Raw genomic sequence first — 21,149 nt, forward strand, 5'->3', positions numbered from 1 at the left:
TTTCCACCACTAAGAGGATGATTCTGAATGGAAATAAGCATTTCATTAAAACATACGCTTTCTCTTTAATTCACGAAGTTTGGAAGCTTGGCCATACATGGATTAGAATGCATGCGGCGCTGGCAAAATAGAACTAATAAATTATATAGTTACTTAGACTAAATAGCGATTTTAATCAGGTAGCCATACAAATACACTGTTGATCGGAAAGGCTACACGGGTCTTTTTGGCACATATGTGACAATAGGAAACGCGGATTCGGCCGCACACTCCTTTCCCCGCAATTGTTGGCCGTTACTGAACCTGAAACTAACTCCAACTTTCCACTGCGCTCTTAATCTGGTTCCACATACGTGTAAAAAAGTTCCACTTACAACTGGAACTTTTTTGAGACGTATATCGAAATGTGGAATACACTCAATCTGGTTCCAAATAGATTCCAGTTATAAGTGAAATTTTTAAATATGTTCTGCTTAAAAGTGGAACTTAAGGTTCCACTTATAACCGGAACGTATGTGGAACAAGATTAAAAGTGTACGCTTGACGACAGGCGAGACGCAAGCTTGGGCCCAAATATCGAACGACATCCCCCTTTTCGAAAAAAAAAAATACTTTCGTTTTCAACATAAAGAAAATAAGCTGTATACATGAACTATCTATTCTGCTTCCTTCCAATCAACATTACTGTACGCTCGCTGGAAAGATCCGCGACGGATCGACTATTAGCGATTTCGAAACAGGGGAGCCCGAGGAACCCGCCGTCGGTGCCCAAGGCACGGGAACCACTCTGGCTGATTACGATAAGTGGTACTTCTTTGATGAACCCGTCCAAGCAAGCGCCCTTCCATTCGAGCTGCGCACTGGGAGCGTAGAGCATGTGATTACACGAAAGAAGCGCACTCCGTTGTGTAGAAGTTCCGACATGTGCTCACGCGCGTCGTATCCTAGAGAAGGCGCAAGCGTGAGCCCCGTGGCAGGCAGCTGTATCAAATAAAATCATCACGTGGCAAGGTCACGTGACCAACAGTCGCTGGCCCCGTGATTGATGGGCACATTGATGAGCAATGTAAGCCAACTGACTGTCATGAGATATGATTGTTTAGTGAGTCGTGTAACTGGCGTATCAGCCGTCGTTAGAGTTATGCAAATTGGCCCCTGAACAACCACGCACATTCCCCGTCAGATTCTTCTTATACGCCCGCGTTTATACCAGTAGCACAAACACAAATTTGTACCACTTCACGTAAATACGCTTTTTTTTACAAACAAACAAAGTGGTTTTAGCGGTACCGGGAAATTGAGGACCACGCTTAAATTTCACTGGTATTTGAAAATGTAAAGCACAGGCAAAAAACTGGGGTAACAAAGACGTCTTTCAGATGTCTTGATAGTGCGTGCGCTTGAGATCCTTTCCATAGCATTCAGTCACAGCTCTAAAAAGTATTTCACACAGAATGTTGCTTCAAAGCTTGCTCGAGCGACGTTTCTCGGTTTGCAATAATTTAACGAGCGACAAGCTTTCCTCTCCCGTTGAGAGAGAGAATCGCAGTCGGAGCCAGGAAAGACCGAAGTAACTAAAAAATGAAATAACTTATGAGACATCCGTAAGAAAGGATTGAGCCGACTCAAATGATAAATTTAAAGGATAGACTCAAACGACATGCAAAGGGCTGAAGGTGAAGCGTACAAGTTTGGAAGAAAACCGTGACATCCTTTCAAAGGAGATGAAGCAGCTGCTGTCGATAAGGACGGTGATACAAGAGTTAGCAACAAAAATAAACAAAACATTAATCCACTCCACCCCAACAGGATATTAGAGACATTTAGTTTAGCACTACCGCTCACTGCGCGATAATCAGTACGCATGCGCAGATAACCTCGAGGCCGACAGATGGCGCCACATTCCTTTTCCGCCGGACACCGCACGCAGGGATCAATCACCTCGTGCTGTGCTGACGGCGCGCGGTAGCGGTAAACTAAAAGTCTATTATATACCGGCTCAGTGGTCGCCCCGCAATCCACCGCTACTGCGAATGACACAGCGATGGTAAATTGCCTTCAACCCAGACACAGCCTATTTCATCGTCATCAGGTAACAAAGAAAGTATGAAAGGTGAAGTTATATCCAAAGCCAGGAGACTGATAGCCTTCGGTGCCGAGATGATGAAGAGGACGCGAGGCGAGCCGCGGCCTCCACCTCGACGGCGGCAGAGACGCCGGTCAAGCACCGCTGAGCATCGATTGATTCATTCCCGGCAGCAGGCGGGCCAGGCGGGCATCGGTGCAAAGGCCACCACACAGTCGCCCCGGCGAGGTTTACGAAACATGGCCTTCCGACGCATTTATAAATAGGCGCCGCGCGGCGGCGGCCTCCACACGGTAAGCACCTCAGTCCCGGCGCTTTTTTACAGTTCCTGGGTACCGTTATCTTCGACGTCACGGTCATGGATGGGTTTACACCGTTGATGGAAAAACGGTTACCGTCTTCCAACCCTTTCCTTTTTTTTCTTTCTCTCCAAAGAGGAAGCGCGTACTTCCATTTTTTCACAGCCACTGGCCGTTAGTGATGATAGCGAAAAACCGAGAAAAGCAAACAAAAAGAAAAAAGCCACTCGCACGGCAGGTAGAGATTGGTAGTTTCATTGGTTGAAGATTCCAGACAAACCCTGCAGACTTTTACGAAGCACGCCACAGTAGAAGGCCCCGGTATTAATTTAAACTAACTGGAATTCTTGCAACGCCCAGCGGAGCGCGAAACTTGGGCGCGTGAAGTAGATAGAAGTGAGGATATTGTACGCATACGTCTTACAAAGGAGCACCCCACCGTTCTTTGACATTTATGTTAATGTCAGCCTTTGTTACTTTTCCACATATGACTTCTCCGAGTTCTCAGCATCCCTGATTACGAAAGTTCCCAGTCGGCAACAACAACAACAACAAAAAGACGGCACTGAGACAATTACTCAAAATACAAGTGCACTCGAACTTAAAAAAAAAAAAAATCCGTTTACGCTTCGCTTGTCTTATTTATTCCACCAACAGGTAGTTTTCTTCGCAAACAGAAGATCCACAGTTACTTTTTGCAATACCGCGAACACATGCTATATACCCGTCGACGATATGTCAAACCATGAAACACGGCGCACAGACGAGATCTTCAACAGACCGACAGGAACTCGAGAAAGAATTCGTGAAACGCGCACTGTTCCAGAATGGCAAAGTAACCTCTGAGACTGCCATGGAGCACAGAGTTACATGATATACCTCCAATAATGAAAATACTGTTTGGATTGAAACCTAGGCGACTGCTCGAGCATATCACCACAACCTCTGAAACAGCGCGACCCTATCCCGAAAACAAAAACCTAGCGGGCATCTGTTTTACCATTCAACTTTATTCTTATTTTTTACACACTCCCATACTTACATCTAGTCTTGAAAAGCAGGCGCTAAGGAGGCACGCGCACACGCTTGGCAATAATGTTTCGCGAACGTGTTTATCAGCCCTCACAAAATCACAGAACGGCCCTCGAATGGAGCCTAATCAACCAGCCGCGTGGAGCGGACTGTTCCGGATGGTACGAGTTGAGTTCACTCACGCTAACTTCATCGCGGCGTAATTTACACTTCCCACGTTATCCGCCTGCAGACCACTCTACCCCACATCCTCTTCCCTGGCTGTTTATCTGACCGACGTGTTTACCCTGCGGTACAGACACGCTCACATAAAAAAAAAGAAGCGGGACAAGCAAACAACCGACGGGGTCCGACCCCATCGGCGAGCTCACCTTTCCTCCGTTAACCCTCTCCCCTATTATACGCCCTTCTCTCCCTACTGTCCCGAGAACACCCTCGCAGTCTGACGACGGCGACATTGTTTAGGGTCGCCTATAGCAACGAGCCAACAGCCCGCACGCCATCCGGGGACGCAGATTTCTCTTGCCGGCGCGAACCGCGGTCGAAGCGTCCGCGCCTGTCGTCCCGTGCAGCGATAGACGAACGCCCCCCCCCCCCCCCCCCCCCCCCCCCCCTCCTCGCCGCCTCTTGGCGAGGTGCAGCGGGACAGTCGCGGCAACTGCACGCCTGTTTTGTCTGGCTCACAAAGAGAGCAATGAGGTGCGTTAGGAGAGAAGATACCTGGCGCGTCCGATGACACACAGCCGGAGGTGCAAAGCGGGTAAAAACGCGATAACACAGGAGCAGTACAAAAGGTGTAGCCCAGAAAAGCGAAAAAACGGAGTACTAAGTCGTCCGTCGTGATTCACATTCCTGGAATATATCTCCTGCATAGTGCTTGCGTCTGATTTGCCCAGTGTGGCGACTGACGAGCCCGTCCTTCCAATATTTCATATACCACGCACGTGTTCTCTCCTGAGAATAAGAGCCCAAAACAACAACAAAAATTGCACGCCATGTCCACGTTGTCGCCCGCACGCTCACACCAATTCTCATTCTCTGGCTCGACTCCACTAGTCTCTCGGTCCTAAACAATGACATATGAGCACCAGACTAGGCTAGGATTTGAGGAAAGAACGATCGCGAGTGTAACCGAAGAAAACACGGCGAAATATAACTAGGGTGCGCAATGAAAATATATACGATTAATTATTTTTTTTTTTCAGCCAGTTAGAGAAATGAATTTAGGCGAACCGTTACCGCAATCTCGGTCGAGAATTTATTATCGTACCGTCTATAAAGGCAGCAGATTCTACACCTCCAAGGGACACATCGGTGTCGCTCAAATGGTCATGAACCCATATATAAAGCTGTGGCCCTAAAACTAAAGGTCAGCCCTAAAACCCATACCACTTCAATCCATCAGGTCCAACTTAACTACAATGCTTGCCCGAAAAAGGCGGGGAAGAGTACCGTTTATTATTTGCCCTAGCTTTGGCTAAGCTGTAGAAAAAAGAAATCAGGCTATGTCGTAAATCCAATAATAAGCAGAGTGTTATACTAAAGCAGATGCTGCTCTATTATACTATCTTATACTAAAAAAAAATATACAATAATTTCTGTCATAAGGTGCCCTATTCCTGATATATTTCGCGAGCGAACTGTGATAACAGAACTGAAACGCACCCTATACACCACGAGCGCACCCCGTATCCTCTGATCCCCACATTTAACTATACCTACACGACTGCACGTTACCCCACGGTTGTGGCTTAACATTTATAACCTATACCCTATAATCATTGCTTGCAAAGTGCAACTCATGATGGTCACTTATAAGCTATGACTGCGCCCCCATACGCCTCGTCACTCTGAGACGACGACGACGATGCGCAGTATCTCTCACACTTGTTCTGTGGACACTTGAACCGCGCCGTAAGAGGGAGCCGTAGTGGAGGGCTACGGAGTAATTTCGACCACCTGGGGATCTTTAACGTGCACTGACATCGCACAGCACACGGACGCCACTTCGTTTCGCCTCCATCGAAACGCAGCTGAACGATATTTATCGTAACTTCCCGTAGACTAGAGAGGCTGACTATCAGCCAACCGATGCGTTGTAGTTGAGGTGATAAATTATGAATACTGCGCCTAAATACAAAGCTCCAATACGCTTCTCTTTCATCCTGACAAATGAAAAAAAAGAAAAGCAGTTCCGCTGATGCCAACCACAACCAGGGAGCAGAGAGAATCACAATAAGGGGTTCAAGTATTCTTATCATGCGTCTCAGCTTCTTAACGACAGCAGTACCGGCTCTAATAAAAGAAAAATCCAAGAGAGAGAGAAAGAAACAACTTTTAATGCCAGAAGAGTAATAATTAAGGCACGTCGGCCTGGTGTGACCCCCAGGTGGGGGCGGCGCTCTGGGCCAACGAGACAAGCGCCAGCTGCGCCTTCTTGTCTGAGCGCGTAAGAAGTTTGTCCCAGCTCTCCTCGGAGGGAGCTGGCAATAAAGTATGAGGGGGTGGTCTTCCCCTACATCCCCAAAGGGTGTGTGTCAATGTGGCCGTTATCGCACAGTCGCAATTGGGGCAAATGGGGTAGTCCCCGTCCGTAATCAGTGCCAATCTCGAATAGCTGAGAAATCGAAGCATCAAGCGTACTAAAGCAGGTATCAGCAAGCTTCGTGCCCTTTACGCGCGAAAGAATCTTCGAGAGGCTATCATAAAGGGCTCCCCTCAAGAGACTAATGAGAGCGTGCAACGCGAACTCGAGACAGTCCTCCTTGCAAAGACATTGCAGCATCCTTAAAGGCGCCGAGGCGTCGAGAAAGGTCCTGTTTTGAATAACTTATCTCTACACCCGCCTCCAAAACTGGCAATTGCGTCCAGCTGAGGCCATCTGGTTAATATCTAATGTGCAGATCTTTGAAGCAAGGAAAAATAAAAGAATAACGTGCGGCGTCCAAGAGGCATATTTCATGCGCGTTGCGTAAGTATTCCTTAAGACGCCCAGGGCTGAAGCTATCTCTGACGGAATGACACACGCCCAGCCTTTATCGCGAAAAACAACCACTCTTTGTGCACAGGCTTTTTTTGTGCTCGCGTATGTGTCTGGCTGCATTAAAATTCGATGCATCAGCCGCGGACGATAGCTCGAATGCCATCATACCGAGTCGTACCGAAGCGTGTTACCATTTCTGGAAGCGGGTTTTACAACAATGTTGTCGCCGAAAAAAAAAATAATAATAAAAACGCAGGGCAAGAGAAGGCAATTAAAGTGGAGAAGAAAATAGCGAATTCGACCACGTCGCCCAGACGAGGTCGCCAGCTATAGATATAGGCTCGCACTGAAAAACAGACGTCGTGGCGCAACGTTTTTTTGTTTTTTAATCTATTTTATTCTCCGATCTACGTGCGACATCGCATCGCATTGGTCGCTGTCGACTTTTCATACTCTTTTATCATGTTTTATCTTCTGTTCTGTTTTTATCCAAAGCGACGTCGCCGGTGGACCGGATCGTTTGTGAGTGGCCCAAACGTGGAAGGACATGCGACTGCGCTACACGTCGCTATGACAACCGTGGCGCGTGACCTCCCGTCCCAGCAAGTCCGCGACGCGACACAAACGCCACGCAGAGAAACATGTTGCAAGGCGCAGAGATAAAACGTGCCACACGATATTCGTGAGTTTGCTTAACGGATAGACAGGGGCATTTGTTTCGGACGCGGTGCATGGCCGCTATGTGGCGCGCAAGCGCCGAATTTGATCGGGGCAGCTTGGACGAACGCGAGCAGTGACGGCCACTGACCACCATTCGCAACAACGAAATAAAGTACATAAAACACGGAACACGATGCCAGGGCGCCTACGACCAGAGTTTGACCGCACTCTACAAGAATCATATAGGAACGCAAGGCGCAGCAGCGGAAGAGCGCTCAAGCGCAAGTCACACCATGGAAGCGGCACTGTAAAGTAAACGACGCCCTCACTCTGCCCCGGATGGGCCTCCTAGGTTAGGTGTCACACGATGGTCGGAATGAAAAAACTGTCCTACAGTTAGAGCAGCTTCTCAATCATTTAGAAAGTTGTCATAAAATTTCGTGAAACGGGAATGTGCGCGGATACCAAGAAATTTTAAAACTCGAAAGTTTTTTTTTTTTTTTTTTTTTTTTTTTTTTTTACAAACTTTGATTCTGCAGTCCTGCAGGTAAAATGGGTCAGGTGTAGCAATGTATGCGTATGATTTAAGGGTTCTTTGGGCATCGGCTAGTTTAAAAGTCATCGCTTTCGCTTTACCTGAGCAGTACCAAAAAAGTTTGGTATGGTTTGGTATGTGGGGTTTAACGTCCCAAGCGACTCAGGCTATGAGAGACGCCGTAGTGGAGGACTCCGGAAATTTCGACCACCTGGGGTTCTTTAACGTGCACTGACATCGTACAGCACACCGGCGCCTTGCTTTTCGCCTCCATTGAAAGGCGGCGCGATGGAGGCGAAAAGCAAGGCGCCCGGAAAAAGTCCTGCTGCCCTGTATTTCATTTACACTTCACACGTACGTTCATTTACTGTTCATTAAAAATGACGTCGTACGCAATGAAAACAAATTGGCTAGCTAAGCCACTTACACCATTTAGACTTCTTATAGAAGAGCGACATGTATCAGAACATGTTAATGCTAGCAATCCTGAAAAGATTGCTTTCAGCTCGAATAAGACGGTACCCGACGATGCGGACACAGAAGGGCGGCTTTTCTAGACAGTAAAGCCACCGACCGACATCGAGCTAGGGAAAAGCCACGCTCACTACAGCAGACAGCGATTGCAGATCCCGCTCACTCAAGCTCAGCAAACGAAAAGACAACGGTTCACCACAAATTATATGTTTACAACACCTCTCTCGCGCTGAGAGCTGCGCAAATTAACTTTCGCAAGACAAAGCGTACGAACGTTCTCGCGCCGAAAGAAACTATGCGCACGCCAGTCGGCTCCCTGATGCAAGCACTGCTTGCCTTGGTACGAAACAGAGCCTCTTTCTCGAGATCAACACTCTCGTCACAACCGCCCGCCTTCGTAAACATCGCGTGCTTTTTCACTGGAGTGGAAACACGTCCTGTTCTCACAAGTACCCCGCACTTTACGCCCCACACTTTCCGTGCAATACCCAGAGCTACGAAGCAAATTTCCGACGCTTTCAACGACCCTCCTCTCGGGCTCTCGCCCGCGTGTCTCGGACGTGCCCACAATTCATGTCGGCATTCAGATATGAGTCGTAAACGATACACAACGCTTGCAAGCTGAAATACGATGTACACTGTGGCAGTTCGAATCACAAACTTCACGGAAGCGTGATGGGTGCAAGCGATCGTTGTACCTTGTTCATCATCATCATCATCAGCCTGATTATACCCACTGCAGGGCGAAGGCCTCTCCCATATTTCTCCACTTAACCGGTTCCCATATTTCCACTTAACCTTGTTGCGCACACACAAATCCGAGGCAATAAACCCGGGCGCCGAGCCATTTCGACCACAACTATTCTATACCTCACACCTCAACAACGTGCAGCTACAATGTTCATTATACAGATACAGCACGCAGCATAGGCGAACCTCCGTGCTGCGTCAGCAAGCCAGTCAAAAAAAGAGACCGCGTCTTCGTGACTATAGGAGGTCACTCGGCCGGGAAAATAAGAAGTTCTCGCGAGATTAAACGCGATTGCGAATTCGAGGGCCACGCTTGGCTCAGGTCCATTGTATGGGCATTCCCAAACGCAGTACGCTTTCATCCAATCAGAAACGAACAGAACCAGGACTGTAACAAAAAAACAAAAAAAAAAAAAAAAGTGCACTCCTGCGCACTCAGCGCCAGAAAATTCGACTGAGGCAACGTCACTTGTTCAGGTTATCGCAATGTGTTGCGCCCTGCGAAAACCTGCAGCTGCTGCTCCCACTGCAAAAAGCCGTATTCCACGCAACGCGGCGGAGACGGCAGCGTTTTGTCAGCGGCAGGAGCTCTAATTAAAAGTTCTCTCCGGCACGGACCAATTTAGCGGAGGCTGTCTGGCGCCACACGGAAGCCGATAACTTAAACAGCCCTAGAGTTCGAAAGCCCTTCGCATTTCCCCCATTCCGTACCCACTTTGGGGCACTACTTGTTCTTCGGTCATTAGAAAGCGCCCGAAAAAGAGCGCGCCCAGAGAACACCGGTGCCGCGCTGGCTCGAGCCGCCCTTATCTCTGACTGAGCAGCTTAATCGTGTGCGCGGCCTAATTGGAAAGGACCCGTACTTCAGCGCCGGCCGCGGCTAATGCACGCGGGCCGACAAACGTCGTATCTCGAGATACTCTTCAAGGAGAGCGAACAGAGCGCTATAGCGGGAGGGACCGTCTTAATGGATAGATAATCTTTGATCGCGCACCTGGCATCTTAAGGTCAAGGATGTCGTCGCGGCATATGCATCGCAAAGTCCACGAGCTTCCTCCCCCCCTCCCTCCAGAGTCAGCCTACGTCCGGTGACCACTGATCGCAAAATCTCTCAAGCACCACGTTTCCAGGCCGAATTAACCTTACGGCCGCAGGACCACATAAATCGAATAAGGGACCACTGAAATAAAATTCCGTTTGTCGACATGGGCCGATAAACAAATGTCAGCCGAGAGGTTGGAAGGATAAAAAATGCCGGGAAGCAATAATAATTGAAGGAGATAGAAGACAGGAAGAAACGAAGAGAAAATATAGAAATACGACGAAAGAAGGCCAAGCAAAAATTCATAGATGGTAATTACGAGTCATGCGACCAGGAAGAGGAGGATGCAGGAAAGTTATTGGCAGTCTTAATATAGAAGCAGAATGTTCAATTGGGCAAGTTTGTAGACCTTCATAATTGTAAAACAGCGCGAACAAGGGTAGACAAGAACAAGAAAGACACGTGTCTCTGCCTTTTGGTTTGGTTTTATCGACTTCATTGTGACGTAGAATGCACTGTCTTTCCTTTAAAAGCGCCAAGTTTTGGCATTAAAAACTTAGTTGAGAGTCAGCGCTCGTCCCGTGTCTTTCTCGTTCTTGTCTACCGTTGTTCGCGCTGTTTTACGATTATTAATATAGAAGCCCGATCTATCTACGGCCGGAGACACCACGGCTAGCTGCAGGTTCGCGATAGGCCCTGGTCCGCAAGGTATCATTAGCAACGTGATTATCGTGCGTACGAAAATTGCGATGAATCAGACTGCGGAAACAATGCTATATCTGAGTCTTCGTTATATCCGACGACTTCGTTAAGGCAAAATTTTTTAACGAAACCTTTTTGTTACACTTGCATTTCGCTACAATCGATCTCGTTAAATCCGTGTTTTGTTATATCCGGGTATATCGCTATACCCGAGTCTTTCGTTATATTCTCTTCTGCAAACGCTTCAGAAACACAGCTCTTATTTTTAATATTTTGTAGGCGGAACCATCGTTCTACCCATGTTTTTCCTTATATCTGAGAGTTTCGTTTGCAACCATAGAGGAATGAAGGAAAGTATTTCCTCCCTTCATTTTGCAACCTGTCAACAGTTGTAGGTGGGAGGTGGCTCTTCAGTTGTAAACTCTATCAGGTGAAAGGCCGATCTTGCCACTATCCAAGGCAAAAAGAGCCAGAAGCTCTTTTGTGGCGAAGAGTCTTACTGCCGACGCAAAAAAGTAAAGAATAATAAAAAAGATTAACAAGGAAAAGCATAACAAAAAGAGTACCGAAAATGGGAGGCGGAAAAAGAGAACGCAGAAATAAATGCTACATAGCAGGAAATAGGGGAAGAACGGAAAGTAAAGAAAATTAAATAATTGGAGTTATGGTCTGGGAGGGGGAGAAAAAGAGGTCTGGAAGCACTCACTTCGCGAGCCAGCCATCGCGTCCAGATTCTTGACAAGAACACGACTTTATGGCATGAAAATAGCGCTTATTCCGCACTTCCCCGGTTAACGCATCGCCACCCACCGAACGACGAATCGGCTACAACGTAGCAAACACTCCATACGAGAGAGACTCGAGTAATACGAAAGCGATGGCACCACAGACTCGCGGAATGAGCAAAGCGCAAACTAATATTAGGCGTATATCCGCCCAAAAAGGCGCATACAACTCAATACCAGAGAACCAACCAGGAAACGATCGAAGAAAAACAAAACAAAAAAAAAAAGAGCGACGGAAACACTGGAACCTCCGGACACCGTGGCGACTGCGCGAGAAAAGAGAGAGAGAGAGAGAGAGAGAGAGAGAAAAAGAAAAACTGCGCGGAGGAAACTACGTGTACGGCACAACGGCGACCAAGATGGGCATTGAGGATCGAGCTAGAGGGTCGGGGGAACAAGGAAAGCTCCCGCGGAAATCGCGGAACAATAGCACCCGTCCAGGAATAGGAGGACGCCGGACGTGGCAGTGGCGATGGCTCGAAAGCCCTACAAGGACGACGACGACGACAAATGGCGGCGCAATAGAAGACGAGGCCAGGATGCAAACAATGGAGAGTGAATGCCGGGAGGAGCGTCTTATCGCTCTCCGCTTTGAGGTGAGAATGTCGGACGCGTCATGGTAGGGCCGGGCTATACATAGAGGGCACCGTTAGATTTATGGGACAATGAAAGAGAGCTAGAGAGAAAGAGGGAGAATGAGGGGGTCTGGAGTCGTCCGACAGAAATCTGCTCGTGACATACACCGGCACTTGCAAATGCGAGTGGGCACATACGTCAGCGTCGCACGAAGACAATAAGATTCCATCCGGTAAGGCGAAAAGCGATTTCTGATAGCGTAATTGGGACGACGAACTGACAAGAGAATGAAAGACAAAAAATAGCGCAGAAGGAAGGAATGACCGGATCATCGCTTGCCACCGTTCGGGCCGGAACGGGCAAGTAATCTGGTTGCCACGAAAAAAAGGCGATCAACTCGACCGATGAGCCCCGCTAATCTACTGAGTGCGCAAGCAGGATGCAATTGATTCGGAAGATTAGTCCGCCCCTTATCAGATCCGCCAAGCGACACCGCCCACCGAGCTGCGGAGAACGGCTTAGCCAGAGTGGCCGGTTCGGCGGCGGGGTCATGAAGAAACAATTGTGGCGTGTTATGCGGTGCTGCCTGGCACGCAAATGAGGTCAGTGGGAGATATGATTCATAACAGGGGTCGGCGCTCGCTCGCACACTGAATCATCAATAAACAGGGCGCGGCAGATTGGTCCCCGTTCCCGGCACAGTGAGCACCAATGGAACGGTGTGAGAGCTTTTCTGTCGGTGAGGAAATTAGCGATTTTCGGAGGCCATGCGCCACGTTGAAAAACAATAATAATAAAGACTGTCTTAAATGTTCCATTCAGAATCAGAAATTTCTCACACGAAACGTGACAGAAGTTAGGCAAATTTTTAAGGAAGAAATTGACACCGCCTACGAAAACCGCGCTTATCACAAAATGAACTTCGCTGCTTACTACAGCTGGGTACGACTCAATAAAAAGGCGACAAACGCCCCTCAGAGGAGGAATCCCGGTCATCGACCGACCATCATGACATACTGGGTTTAATCCCCGGTCTCTAACAGGTAAAGGAATTTAACCATGGATTAAACTGCGACGTCGTGATAATCAGTCTACATCATGGATTAAACTGCGACGTCGTGACAATCAGTCTACGCTATTGACTGGAGAGCCTCCTTTGAGTGCCATTTGGCACTCTGCTCTTCAGTTGCATCCAACTGTAGGCAAGAAGCACACGGATATCAAAACACAACTCCAGCAGTACGCTCTGCGGCTGCAGAGGATTAAATAATACATAGAAAAAGATGGTGCGACAAGCAGGGTGATTTAAAAGTACTCTAAAGCAGGAAAACGTACAGCTCGGAAATTGAAAAGCATTATAACTCCGAACATCTCTTAACCGTGCTGCTTTGAGCCATGTCTACCGTGACACCCCTCCTTTCCTTTTCTTTTTTTTTTTTTTTTCTGTCCGTGAATGCGCGCATGAAGGAGTACGCCATCAATCAACGTTCGCCACTTGAACTGCGAGTCAGTGACGTGACTTGGGTCAGCCAGCAGCCTCAAGTTTAATCAATCAGACGGGCCGCACAGGGTGAATTCGTTTGCCATGCCTTCTAGCTTTTTTTTTTGCTTTTTTTCAGTCAACTAAAGAAGAAAAAAAGATGTGATGGAGTGGACGTTGGCCGCCGAAGGCAGAGCAGAACGGCGCCCCACCAAGACTTTCACGTGATGGAGCAGATGTCGGCCAAAATAAGGGAAGGCTCCTTCCTTACAATGCATTTTGCCCCGACGTAGACACGGACACGCGACGAAAAGAAAACAGCTACAACAAAACGGCTTATGCTGGAAGCCCAGCGCTGTATTCGCAAGCAAAGCGATGTCATTCGGAACGAATCTGACTGCCGCCAGCAGCGCTGAATAGCGACGAGCTAAAAGGTTGGTTGGTTTATGGTGTTTAACGTGCTAAAGCGACTCGGGCTATGAGGGGCGCCGTAGTGAAGGGCTCCGGAATAATTAAGACCACCTGGGCTTATTTACCCTGCAATGACATCGTACAGCACATGGGTGCCTTGCTTTTCGCCTCCATCGAAAAGCGGCCTTTGGGACTCGATCCCGCATCCTTGGGTACAGCAACAGCAGTCGAGTGGCCTAACCACTGCGCCAACGCGGACGGGTAGACCGAGTACGGCAAAAAAAAGAAAGAAAAACGTGACAAATAAGTACGCAACCACGTGACTATAAACTGCAACACACACTAGCGCTGCACGTCGCACGTCGTCTCCTCCGGCAACTTCCATCGGTGCGTAAAAGCTTTCTCACGTCCTAATCGGTTTCCATGCGTTGAGACCATAGCACTGTCTTTTTTTATTCCAATCGCACGAATCGGACGCGCCGATGGAGCAGTGACAAATTTCCAGCTGTGACGACCGAATTAAGAGCAGCTTAACGCAGACATGCCTATCCGAACCCTTTTCAGTCAGCCTCGAGCCTACGGGGGCTCGAACGAAGATCTGCGCGTAACCATTTACTCCTGGAACAGGAGCATGTCCACAAAATTATATCAACGAACCTTACGCGCTACCAGTCTCCTTGAACACGTGATCATGCCCCACCGGCACAGCACCTGTTCGCCCCAGACACCACAGTTGTTTTCAAGTGGACTAATGACGGCTACAAGTGAAGAGGAATTCCCGAACATATAAGCCGCGCAACAGTGGCAACGGCAAAGATCAACACTGTTGCAAATACGATATCCAAACCAGATAAGCGCCCTCGCCATCCTTCTTCAATGCAAGTAGTCTTAGCTACGCGCGCGCAAACGCTTTTCAGCTATTAAGGTTTTGTTACGGCATAAAGAAATTATGCAATAAACAAAAATTACAGAATTGCTCCCAGTCCGTAATGGCAGTGTTCAGCACTTTGCCGGAAAATGGGAATGAGGGAGTTCGAAGAAAAGAAAAAAAGAGGTCATGTTCGGGGACCGGCGGGAGCTGAAGGACGTACTGGAAGACTTCTTACTATGGCGCTGTGTGACGTCATGCCTGACTTATCTGCGTAATGACCAATCGACGTGGCAGGTAGTCTGCTCTTGCATATCGAAGACGCCAACGAGGCATCGAAACCGGGGTAAGATCGAAATAACAGGTCCGGCTGAAATGTCTCTGGCTAAACAACAAATGCGCATGATACAGTAAAAAAAAAAAAAAAAAAAAGAAAATGCAGCGACTACTCACTACTGATATCGCCGTGTGAGAGCAAAACTACCCCCCCCCCCCCCTTCCAGGATCCAAAATTAAAAAGAGTTCAAGATTGCAAATAAAGCAGTAAAGCAAAAAGAAATACCGAAAACTGAGAAAAAAGTAGCGAACCGCACGACCTATAAAAGCGTCGCCCAAAGCGAACAAATAGCAGTTCGTTGCTGCGAGCTCCGACGCCAACCGCACATGCGAAGCTGCCCGTCACGGGCTGCCGAGCCGGGTATTCCTGCCCGGTCGGATCTTCGATTAAGCCTACATGCGCATCAGGGGATATGCCGGCCTCTGAGACGGCAGCACAAGGAAGCACGGGCTAGGAGAAGCCCACGTTTTCCGCCTGCCCGGTTTCGTTACAGGAGGAAGCGCAAGTGAAAAAAAGGCGCGGCTTACGTTCCCCAAACATACGGGACCAAAGGAAATCGGTAGGAAACGAAGCTCTCTTTGTACTCCTGTGCTTGCTGATGCTGCACGTCCTTTCTTCTTAGCCCGGTCCGCACTCGCACCTGTATAGATACTTGTCTAGCTTTCCTGCGGTATGCTGCGTAGTGAGCATATATACGCCCAACATACATTTGTGCTCTCCATATGTGTATACCAGACATCAAGCTTCTCTACAGTCTTCTCTGCTGTATGCGCGTCAGTTTGCGTGTGTCTCCTGGAGTGCTATCTAGTGAAGCAGCGTAACGGCACAAGGCCAAGGGAAGAAAGGAACAACACCACTGATGTTCCTGGAGTGCATCTGCGTGTAGGTGGCGTTCGTCTCACGATAGAACAGGCTTAAGGGAGAAACGACATGAAAAGTCTTTCCAAAAATAACAGCGCCTGAAAAAGGAACCGCAACAAGATTTAAAAGGAAAATTGTACTTTGACTTAACATGAGTGTTTTCCGGTTTAGTACAATACATGCTAGCTGACAATTCGCCTTTCCATGATAATGCTAACATCCGTAAAATGGAGGGCACAAATGTGCTCATTGCTCAGTAGTAGGAGAAACAATGAAGGGAAAAGAATGCCTCCATTTTATTGTGTTCTTCATAGAAACAGAAGTGCGCTCTTGTACATAACATGGGCCCCGCAGCGGTAGAGCAGTGGTTAAGGCGCTCGACAACTGTGCCCAGGGATGCGGGATCGAATCCCGGTCGCGGCGGCCGCTTTTCAATGGAGGCGAAAAGTAAGGCGCCCGTGTGTTGTGCGATGTTAGTGAAGGCTAAAGAACCCCAGGAGGTCGATTTTTCCGGAGCCCTCCACTACGGCGTCTCTCATAGACTGAGTCACTCTGGGACGTTCAACCCCCCCCCCCCCCCCCCCCCCCCCCCAAACCAAATCATACACAACATGCACTGCTTACATAAACATCGTATGCATGGACTCCCTCAAGCATTTTTGTACGTGTCTTCTCTTGCTCTTTCCATTTTAGGTGAGGATTACAAGTGCCAAGTTCCATCAAGTTCGTCAAAAACTGCAACCACCGCGCCCCAGCTTACACCAACCTTACAGCAGATGTCCCCGCTGACTTTAGTATGAGTGCGCAAAAGCATGTCTTCAGAACGGCCGTCTGAAGATAGAGAGCTTAGCCGCATGACGTACATCCTGAGAGGTACTGCTGCTGCAACGTCCACAATCCAAAATACAAGGACCGCGGCTCAAGACCATTATGCACGGAAACCAACGCGCAGTAAGCGTCACAACTTCGGGACGAGGTCAGCTTTTCCGTCAGTCAGTAAATGCGTGGGGTAGCGTTTGCGTCCGAAAGACGACAAGACTCGGAGAGATGACACTACTGGCCTTTATCTAACCTCCAGGTTCCGGCGACACGGCAGCCTTTCCGACGGACTGCCTTCAAGAGTGGCAGAGTATTGACTGCATAAGGAACTTCTAACTCCCTAGTGTTGAGGACAACGATTTATTAGAAAAGGCTCCTTGGCCTACAGGTACGGGTTGACAACTAAGCCATAACGCACATTGGAAACGTCGTAGCATCAACCTCCCCGCGGGAAGCAGCTTCAGTATACTGTAAGCGCGCACGGAATACATAACGCTCAACGCAAGATTTGTATTCCTCACCGCTAAACTGGCCCACGGCTCTGTGTACCGAAGAAGGAATTGATAGCGGCATGAAATGTCGAAGTTAGTGCCATGCGCCAAGAGAGAGAGAGAGAGAGATAAACATGGCTGATATTTCAAAGGTAAGTGCAGCTTAAACCCATAAGTTTTGAAAGAACTTAGCTCAACTGGCTCTATGAGACCGTAGCATTCGATAGTGAGGCATGTGATCTATCGCAATAAAAGAAACCTCGCAGCTAATCAGCTATATATGGGCATGTGAAATAATATTTAGTGTGCTCTTAGTGAATCGCATTTACAGATCACTTGCGGTTCATGGTCTCCTCAAACTAGCTTCTGAATCTGTCAAAAGAAAACCAAACATGATTGCTTTTGGTATAAAGGTTCGCGGAGTGGCCCATGGTGGAGTAGAAACTTGTAATAAGGAAGTTATTGCTAACATCTCCGCAAAAGAAGCCATTTGGTTGCGTAAGGGAGCCACAGACAGGCGGCGCTCGCGGGTTCAAATTCCAGATCAGCGAGACTTTTTTTTTTTTTTTATTATGAAATTGTGGAGAAGGCTGAATAGCTTTCCCACGTTACCGTAAGGCTGCACTCGGGTGGATACCATCGAGTAATTGCCCCTTTACTACAATTTCTACTTCGCCTTGGGGAATTACCCTAAACGTTATAGCAAACACTGTTTCTACTTTGAAAATTTCAAATCGCTTGCGAGCAGTCATTTAATATGCTGGGGCGTGTTGTTTAACTCAGCTGGTATAGAGCAACTGCCCCTGACAGACGGTAGTACCGGGTACGAACCCTGAAGCAAGCTGATTTTTTCTTTAACTAACGAAGTGGCTGTGAAAGCTGCCTAGATTTTCTTCGTGACAACATGGCTGCGCTAAAGAGTGATTATTTATCATCATCAGCCTGACTATACCCACTGCAGTGCGAAGGCCTCTCCCATATTTCTCCAATTAACCCAGTTCTGTGCTAGCTGCATCCACTTGACCCCTGCGAACTTCCTAACCTCATCCGCCCACCTAACTTTCTGCCGCCCCCTGCTACGCTTTCCTTCCCTTGGAATGCAGTTTGTTACCCTAAGCGACCATCGGTTATCCTCTCTTCGCACTACATGTCCTGCCCATGCCCATTTCTTCTTAAATTCCACTAGAATGTCGGTAACCTGAGTTATTTCTCTGACCCACTCTGCACGCTTCCTATCTCTTAATGTTACCCCTACCATTTTTCGTTCCATAGCCCTCTGGGTTGTCCTCAACTTAAGTAGAACCCTCATGGTTAGCCTCCACGTTTCAGCCCCATAGGTGAGTACAGGTAAGATGCAACTGTTGTATACTTTCCTCTTGAGCGATACCGGTAAGCTGCTACTAGTCATAATCTGCGAGTGCTTGCCAAATGCGCTCCATCCCAGTCTTAGTAATTATTACTGCCTTATTATAAACCTCTCAACATCTGATTGCAGTCATCTCACTTCGCAAGACGAGCTCGGTGTGCCCCATACATGGACGAATTAAGAGGCGACGGGGAGCTTGGAACCAGTGAACCGAAAGTACCGCGATAACAACGACGTGCCGGTCCCATCATTTCACATTAGAGCGCGCGGCACACGCACGGGGCGCGAACGATGGCCGCGTTACATGAGCGTTAAACAATGAGCGTTTATAATCGACGTTCCCGGAACGCGCCGAGCTCCCATTCAACGATTAACGCCCTGTCAGTCAGCGCACATAAGCCAACTGCTCCGCTTGTGCAAAATAGAGCGATACACGCTCAGTGTTAAGCGACATCGCCTGCGGAAGTGTGAGGGAACCAGAGCTCGTAACAATGGCGCAGAAATTAACATGCTACACTGAGCGAAATTTCAAACTGGCGAAACGGTGTACATGACAGTAAAAACAGGGTGTCCCAGTTAAATGTAACCAAGGTTGTAAAAGATAAGGTAACCCTAGCCCAGTCAAACCAATTAAAGAGCTGTTCAGTGCCACCTATTGCTGGTCTCCTGTATTATCTGGTTCACCAATGTTGATTAATTAGCAAACACTAATTAGATATATTTTTAACTGTTGCCTTGAGAGGAAAAGAGTGAATGCGAAAATTGTACATCTGCTCAAAAACATTTACCTACATTGTTCTCAAGATAAATTTACGTAAATACAGTTTTTGTTTACCAACCGAAAACGATACCCAACGCAAAAATAATAAAAAAATTCCTTGTGAGAGCGCGGCACCACTAATCCGCTTTTCTCTTCAGTGCATTATACGCCAGGCTGCATTATACATTTCTCTGCAACTGGAGCAAACGAAACGAAACAAATGCCCCATTGCACGCGAATGTAGTGATACAAAACTGAGTTTTTTTTTTTTTTTTTTTTTTCGGGCCGAAGAATTATTCCCACTAAAGTCCTCGTCGACTCCAACACGCATGCAGTCATGCATTGTTATACCGGGAAACTGCATGGACACTTCCCCCTTAAATACCGCAACGGCGGAACCTTGCCCAAGACACTCACCAAAATTGACCATAAAACATCAAGGAGCAACGCAGCTGCAATACCAAAGTAAACACAACATACCCCGTTTAGTCATTAATTATTGTTAAATCCAATTTTCTTAATAATCTCCCCGCACACAAATAACTAATAGCCGGCCATTGAACATTTCCAGCTTTTTCAAGAAGAAATGAAAAAGAAACAGTTTTCGCGAGAAAATCCTACTATTCCACTTCACAGCAAAACTGGTAGCGCGTCAGACAGCCACTCACACTAACATGTCGTACCTTCGACAAAACAAGGGCATGTGCAGTATACTGACCTCGGTCGTGCCATCGTCGATCTTTTGCTGTAGCGTCTGAGCAGTAAGCTCTCCGCCGCCGTTAGCAGCGTCCGCCATGCCGTCCTTCGCGGGCAGCGGCGGCGTCGGAGCCGCCGTAGCCGCTTTCAACACCATTATTTCTAGGCGTCACCCAGTAGTGTCAGGGGACGGCGATGACAAGAGCCACGCACACAATCACTAACGGGCCGTGAAGCTCGGCGTCAAATTACTCGAAGATCGCGCCGACCTCGATGAACAGGCGTCCCACAATGCGACGAACAGTAGGTCACGTCCGGTACGCAGGTCGAAACGCAATCTTCAAACGTACGACGAGATCACAAACACACCAAGAAGCGAGAAACGATGCGCTGCTGTTCTTGCTCGCCTGATAAGTGATGCCTGGACTTCTGTGAGGAGTTTTCTTTCTTCGAAGATTTGTTCAGCCGGCCCGGAGTAAAAAAGAAAAGACCTTCGTGCTCTGTAAATGAGCTGAAACCGGCGCTTGGAGTTTGAGAAAACGATCCTGAGCTTCGAAAAAAAAAAAAACCGGTCAGCACGGGCTAGGCTTGAGTGGCGTTCGGACCGCGCAAACAACTTCTTGAGGCGTCAAAAAGCTGGGGAAAGAAAAAAAAAAGAAAAAAAAGACTCAGTGAAAGAAACTCCTTCGTGACGCGGACCTTAATTCGTCCCCCAGCGAGACGTCTGTCCCAGACGAAGTTGGAAGGATATGAACTACTCGGAACCTTTTCTTTCTTTTTTTTTTTTTTTTTCAGAAAAGAACTGCAGTAGACTCGATCACCGCTTACACAAGCATAAAACCTTTGTCGAATGCACTATAAGAAAAAAAAAAATCTTTTACCGGCATGAAAGTGTTTTAAAGTTATTTATAGGTATAAAAATACCACTCTAGATGTGCGTTGAAACCTTCTACAATAGAAAACAATCTACGCGTAAGTGCAGCCAACAACTTAGCACAGCTGTCTGCAAGGAAGTGCCGAAAACAAGTTGCCTTCTTGAGTGACACACCGGTATTCAAATAAAAAAATAGATCGACATTTGCTAGCTTTCGATTTCCTTATTGTTTACTGTTGTTTTATATTCGACAATTACTTTG

The 21,149-nt window shown here is 47.8% G+C and overlaps 1 protein-coding gene across 3 annotated transcripts in view; it reads right to left on the reverse strand.

The window, feature by feature from the left end:
• Snap25 (Synaptosomal-associated protein 25kDa) overlaps positions 1-20,572 on the reverse strand; it is a 113,701-nt gene extending 93,129 nt beyond the window's left edge. Inside the window, exon 1 of one of the 3 annotated variants that reach the window (XM_084582140.1) lies at positions 20,036-20,572. In XM_084582140.1, the coding sequence (XP_084438266.1) occupies positions 20,036-20,170 (135 nt within the window). In that variant the 5' untranslated portion in view covers positions 20,171-20,572. The remainder of the gene's footprint in view (positions 1-20,035) is intronic. The other 2 variants (XM_084582139.1, XM_084582141.1) reach the window with 2 other exon arrangements.
• Between the last annotated feature and the right edge of the window lie 577 nt (positions 20,573-21,149).

This window comes from Amblyomma maculatum, chromosome 10 (genome assembly GCF_055883805.1).
Source record: "Amblyomma maculatum isolate TAMU_Amacu chromosome 10, ASM5588380v1, whole genome shotgun sequence".
NCBI classification, from domain to species: Eukaryota; Metazoa; Arthropoda; class Arachnida; order Ixodida; family Ixodidae; genus Amblyomma; species Amblyomma maculatum.